This window comes from Argentina silus, assembly GCF_951799395.1.
Source record: "Argentina silus genome assembly, chromosome: 22".
In the NCBI taxonomy this organism is placed as follows: Eukaryota; Metazoa; Chordata; class Actinopteri; order Argentiniformes; family Argentinidae; genus Argentina; species Argentina silus.
In genome coordinates, this window is record NC_139676.1 from 8,126,578 (window position 1) to 8,133,065 (window position 6,488).

The window sequence follows — 6,488 nt, forward strand, 5'->3', positions numbered from 1 at the left end:
GTTCGTCGGACCTTCTATTTGTTCATAAATGCAATGGAAATATGTTTTTAAACAAATGAAAAAAAAAAAAAACTCATCCCTTTCTCCTAGAACTGGATCTCCACCAGTGGAGGCTGGTGGAGGTAGAAATCGGAGGACGGGCTCATTGTAATGCATGGAATGGAATGAGGAATGGTATCAAACACATTCCATTCCATGTATTACAATGAGCCCGTCCTCCGATTTCTATCTCCACCAGCCTCCCCTGATCTCCACTCTAACTACATATCATATTTCACCACAGACCCCAAGGTAATTAAAGCCTGTCTTAGCAAACTGTAATTTGTCTTTATAGATTCAGATCCAGATATAGGGGAAGACAGAATCCTAGCGGGCCGGCGCTCCTCATGCAGTGCCCCCATGTGGAGGGGTGTGGGCGATAGTCAGGGGGCTTTAAAGACTCACTGTCTGGGTGGGGGGGGGGTCAGGTCTGGGTTCAGGTCGGGTCAGGGCGATACCTGGAAGTCGTCCACAGAGGGCGCTGTTCGCTGGGTGGTGCGACGGCGGTGCCACTGGTGGAGGGTGTTCCTGGCCTCGGAGCTGAGCACCCGGGCCGCCTGCTCCTCCTGGAAGTTCTTGATGAGGGCCATGGCACCGTATGCACTGGTTAGGTAGTAGCCACCTGGGGGACCGGGGGGGGGGGGGGGGTAAAATTAAGCAATGGTGCATGCCAAGTTTTTAAGTGCATGCATGTACATGAGAGTCTGACCACTTTAAGTAATAAATCACATGTCTATAAGTGTGTGTGTGTGTGTGTGTGTTTCCCCAAGAGGAAATGCCCCTGTGCTGTGAGACACACCTCAGGAAACCTCTCAGACGTAACAATAACCCATCCGTACCCCCACACTACCTCAACCCTATGAACTGATTCCAACCCATTCAAATCCAGCTACCTTCCTGTGGAACACAAACAAAGTGTTTCCCTACCGAGCCTGCCTTGTCTTCCTCCTGCCGGGTTTTACAACAGTCTGGACCGGAGATTGCCCTAGCCTGTTCCTAATGTTATGACTTTAGAATTGTTGCGATGGGATTGTGATGTTAGGTGGGGTGGACAAAGGTTCGTGATTTTGAATAATCATGCTTACAGAGGAAAGGGCACAGAGATTTTAAAGTAAAGTTGTCGTCCTACCCTACCCTACGGTCAGTCCAGGTTAACAGTGTCCCTTCAATACGCTATGAAAGGGAATGGTCATTCACTAGCTTCACAATTGGCATCTGCAATGTCAAACACGGTATGTCCAAAAGCTTATTTAGAAAAGTATCAAGAAAAAAAAATATATATATATATATTTATTCACTCTGAGAACCTGGAGCAAGCTAAGGTGTGCTAACTTTTCTGAAACAACATGTGACTTATTCACATCCGTAATGCGTTGGCCCCATTGTGTTTACAATGAGCCCCTCCTCCGATTTCTCCCTCCACCAGCCTCCCCTGGTTTAGAGTATACTGTATTGTAGCGAACGGCGGGGTAGAGCAGCTTGCCCTAAGCGGGTATCGAACTCACGACTTTCCGCTTACAAACCGGCCATGCTAGCTACAACACCAAGAGAGTTAACTACAACACCAAGAGAGTTAACTCCCTTGGCGGGGCTGCTAACAGGCCTTACACAGGGTCGTTACAGTATGTTACAGTGTAGATGCCGGGGGAAGACCTACCCTCTCCATGCAGCAGTGAGGGGTCTAGTAGCTCCATCATGTACTGGATCTCAGTGTCCAGCTGAGGCATGTCACACTGGGCCAGCACGTAGGTCAGCATAGGGAGGAAGTCATCCGCCCCGTACATCCTCCCTGACACACACACACACACACACACACACACACACACACACACACACACACACACACACAGGAGAAGGCAAAGTAAGTTTGAGGATGGGGTGTGGTTTTCCCACTGAGATAAAACACAAACACACTGCATGTACAAATGCGCATGCACACGCATGCACGCACACACACACGCACACGCACACGCTCCCCCTACCCGAGTTGTCCTGCATGATGGTGTAGATGAGTTTGCAGACGCGCAGCAGCAGCGACACCTTCTTCTCGGGGGAGTACATCTTCCTCATGTTGTGGAACTTGTGGCGGATCTTGTCGATGGCCACGGGGTCGGGGGGCACAGCCCCGTCCACCCCTAGGTCCTGAGGCAGGCGTGCCTTGGCCAGGGCCAGGTTCTCCCTCAGCTGCTGCCAGCCCCCACTGCTCACCTGGGAAACCGGAAAAGGAGACCATACAGATCAGTTACAGATGAGGATCTCAGGATTCTACTCAATGAAGAGTCTTTTACCATGTTTTTTCGTACCATGTATTTTACCTTTATGCGGTTGGTATTCTACCATTTTGCAGTACTACCTGTAGGTTGGTGGGAAATTGCCGGTATATTTGTCTATTACAATTGATAATGTACCCCTGAGGCATGGTGTCATAAACACAGCTGAATGGTGTGTGTGTGACCGTGTGGGTCTTCTATCGACGGTATGACACTAGTGTTATAAGTCTTGTATGTCGCATCATAGCGCTAATAGCTCACCTGGAAGTCATGCAGGGCCACCTCCACCACTCCCTTCAGAGGCTTCAGCACACACTTGTGCATGGCTTTCTCCAGCACTTGGTCTGTCGAGGACACACACACACACACACACACACACACACACACACACACACACACACACAGGGTTATAGATAGGCATTGCTCTTTAAAAGGCACCTATTAACCGGGTCAATGACCCCCACCGCTACCTGTGGAGGTAGAAATTGGAGGATGGGCTCCCGTGTGTTGACACCATTTCTTATTCTGTTCCATGCATTACAATGAGCCCATCCTCCGATTTCTGCCTCCACCAGCCTCCATTGATCTATTCTCTTGTAGGTACTGGGAAACTGGTCAAACCAGTTCAGAGGAAAGTAAAGCGTTACTCATCACTGTGGATGAAGTTGTGCTGACAGGATCTCTGCACCATTGACTGGCAGCCATTGAACAACAAGCAGCATTTGTAAATGTTATTTTTCTCAAGCCACATTGGGTCAAATACAGGATTACATGTATTTGTAGAACTTTATATAGGTCTGTAAAATCACTGTGTTGTCAAGTAAACCCATTTCACACATTGTCATTTCAGCATGAAAAGCCTTCATTTCAGCATGAAAAGCCTTCACACAAAGCATTTCAGCGCACGCACGCACGCACGCACGCACACGCACACACACACACACACACCTTCCTTAAAGAGTCAGCCTATTGTGTGGAAAACCTGACAGCAGAGGAATAGGGAGGAGGTCTTAATAAGTCTGCCTATGGTGTTGGTTTCAAGGAATGCTTGGCTTTCCAGGAAAACGGAGTGGAGGGGAGCTGAAATGAAAACAAGAGAAGAGAGAGAGAGAGAGAGTGGGAGGGAGAAGAGAGAGAAAGAGAGAGAGAGGTGGAGTAGCATAGGGTTGAGCTCATTCCCAACTCCCCACTGACTGTAAAGCACTGTAGTGTAGTTTCTGGAACAGCTCCAGTTGAGCAGAGCGAGGGTCAGCTGAGGTAAAGGCAGGACAGTCCTATACATCACACCACTACATCAATCATGACCCAAAAACATGCGGTTGAAGTAAGGATTATTTACATAGACTGGCGTGTTTCGTAAACACACACTGGGATAGTGTACACATGGGGGACGTATGGTGGAACATAAGAACACGAGGACACACACGCCATACGCCCATACGCACACACGTATGCACACGCACACACGTATACACACGTACACATAAGAACACACACACGCACCACTTCCTCACTGCTGATTTCCTGTCTGTAACCGTATGTCCCCTTTGTAACCTTATGTTGAGCAATGTTAGTTACTGTGCTCTATCTCCACTGTAGACCTTTCCAGTGCATGGCTCCGTAGACTGTTTGAGTTGTGATTACCAGACGTGAGTCAGTGGCCTGATCACCAATGTAAAGAGAATCAGAGGTCACACAATGACGATGCCATCACACATACGCTTATGCACACATGCGCACGTGTTCACACTCACAGACAGACACACACACACGCACACGCACACGCACGCACACACACACACACACACACACACACACACACACACACACACACACACACACACACAGACACAGACACAGACACACACTCTCTACATTAACATACAGTAAACTAAATTATAGCTGCTCGGGCATGTCTAAAAACATTTCATGATTTACACTCCTAGAATAGCAGCTTTTTATTGAGACTAATTTCTCCTCCCTGCACTGTCAGTAACCCCAGCCATGGTTGTAACTCAGGGTGCGTGTCGACAGCCCTTCTCCGGTTCCCACTATAAACACTCACATGGCCATGTTTCCACCCTGATTAACTTCAACTAGGGTTGGACATGTAAAGACATATTACTAGGCCTACACCAGGGGAGGCTGGCGGAGGCAAAAATCAGAGGACGGGCTCATTGTAATGCATGGAACACGTGTTTAATGGTGATACCATTCCTCATTCCGCTCCATGCGTTACAATGAGTCCGTCCTCCGATTTCTACCTCCACCAGCCTCCGCTGGCAGTAGACCCTAACCACTTCCCAATCCTCCTCACTATGAAACTACAATGCTACCGTATGTAAACATTCCGTTTGGAAGTCTACCACCTAAGCCTCACTTCTCCTTTCCAATAAGCCTTCGTGTCCAGTGGGTAGTTAGCATGACGTCAACTACATAGTAGGCTGTCTGCTCACTCAGTTCACAGGAATCTGTGTGTCCTAGTTTTGTTACTAACCCTAACCCTAACTACACATGGTAAATATTGCGTCGCCGTGACCCGAACTTTAGCATTCTAGCAAGCCTTTAATACTGTCCTTGAAGTTGAAAGTTGCTTTTCCTGGTATTTTTGTAGGCGACAGGATATACACACCTTCAAAGACTGAATGTTTAAATCTGGATGTTGTCTCAACTAAGATTAGAGGGTTTTTCATCGCACGACAGAACGTAAACAGAGACAGCCTTTCATAAACAAAAGCTTTATGTTTGTGGACCACAATACAGTACGTGTGTATGTGTGTGTATGTGTGTGAGAACATGTCTGCGGTCAGAACAGTACAGTACCAGAACAGTGCACTTCTCTCTGAAACAAGGCTTTGCTGTTGTTGTTTTTTTACAAAGAACAAGTGAAGAGAGTCGAGTGCAAAGATATGGATATGCAAATATTTCACAATGAAACCTCTCTTTGATAATATTAGCCAAGTCAGCCAAGTCACAACCGTTACCCCATCTGCCCCAAGGAAAAGTGACTGCGATCTGATGCAATACCACTACTAAGTTGCAATACCATATTAAGTCTTTGACATTAAAAGAGTCCCTGAATGTTTTAGAGATAATTGCATTTTTACCATTCCAAATGAACCACAAAGCTAGCACAAAGTTGGCACAAAGCTGGCACAAAGCTGGCACAAAGCTAGCACCGTGGGGTGAGTTTGTGCCAAGCTGTAGAGGCCTAGAATAACTCAGGGAAGGGAGCTGGGTATAGTGGCATCTCTGTAACCCAATACTGGTCTAAACCTGGTCTACAGTACACCCAGAGACTTATAGGGAATGCTATGCTACAAATACTTTATGCTAGTAAAGGGAATACTAGTTCCGGTGACTAACTCTTGACAGTTACTGTACACTGAGAATTAATGAGGGTCTTTTTTAGGTACTTTTCTTTAGACAACCACAAAGGTGTTACTTCTTTTATATTACCTTAGTGGAAAGCCAATAAATGCGGATATATGCAGTCATTTAGGATATGAGAAACACCCACGTAGACAAACACAATAGCCAAGCGCCCACATGAAAATACACACACACACACACACACACACACACACACACACAGGAATACGTTGACACACACACACACACACACACACACACACACACACACACAATGGACAAGTGCGCACACACACCAGTTTACCCACACAAAGACACACACACTCACCAATTTGATCCTCTGGTATGAGTGACTCAATAGGCGGGTTCAGCTCGGAGCTCTGGCAGAGGTAGGCCTTCATCTGGGTCATGAACTGTCTGAGGGTCTGTAACAGATCCAAGCCCGAGGTATGACACCCCCGGTTCTCCTGAACGAAGCTGATATAATCCTGGACCAGACAACCAAAGTAGGTCCCCTTGTCTCTGGAGAGCTCTGCTATCCTCCGGATGGCCCTCTTCTCAGGGGTCATCAGAGAGCTGAACACCCCGCTCACCTTCTGGAAGTGTCCCTTCAGTGCCCGGGGGAGGATGAAGGAGCCCCCGCTCAGGCGCACCCCAACTCCCCGCCGGCGGGGCTTGAAGGGGGTACGGAGCCCCATGTCCACGTCGTTCTCTAGACTCACCCCGTAGTCTTCGTCATCTTCCTCGTCATCCTCATCCTCGCTGCTGTCCTCCAGTGGGGGGCCCCGGTTGTTGTTGCGGTGGTGC

The 6,488-nt window shown here is 47.9% G+C and overlaps 1 protein-coding gene across 2 annotated transcripts in view; it reads right to left on the bottom strand.

Annotated features, from left to right (window-relative positions):
- LOC310821883 (ras and Rab interactor 2-like) overlaps nucleotides 1–6,488 on the bottom strand; it is a 38,189-nt gene that overhangs the window by 2,735 nt on the left and 28,966 nt on the right. Inside the window, exons 8-12 of one of the 2 annotated variants that reach the window (XM_083694150.1) lie at nucleotides 6,010–6,488; nucleotides 2,571–2,653; nucleotides 2,022–2,247; nucleotides 1,697–1,828; nucleotides 498–661 (exon numbers count right to left, since the gene is read on the bottom strand). The exon at nucleotides 6,010–6,488 is cut by the window's right edge and continues 1,009 nt beyond it. In XM_083694150.1, the coding sequence (XP_083550276.1) occupies nucleotides 498–661; nucleotides 1,697–1,828; nucleotides 2,022–2,247; nucleotides 2,571–2,653; nucleotides 6,010–6,488 (1,084 nt within the window). Of the gene's footprint in view, nucleotides 1–444; nucleotides 662–1,696; nucleotides 1,829–2,021; nucleotides 2,248–2,570; nucleotides 2,654–6,009 lie in introns of both variants that reach the window. The other variant, XM_083694151.1, reaches the window with a different exon arrangement.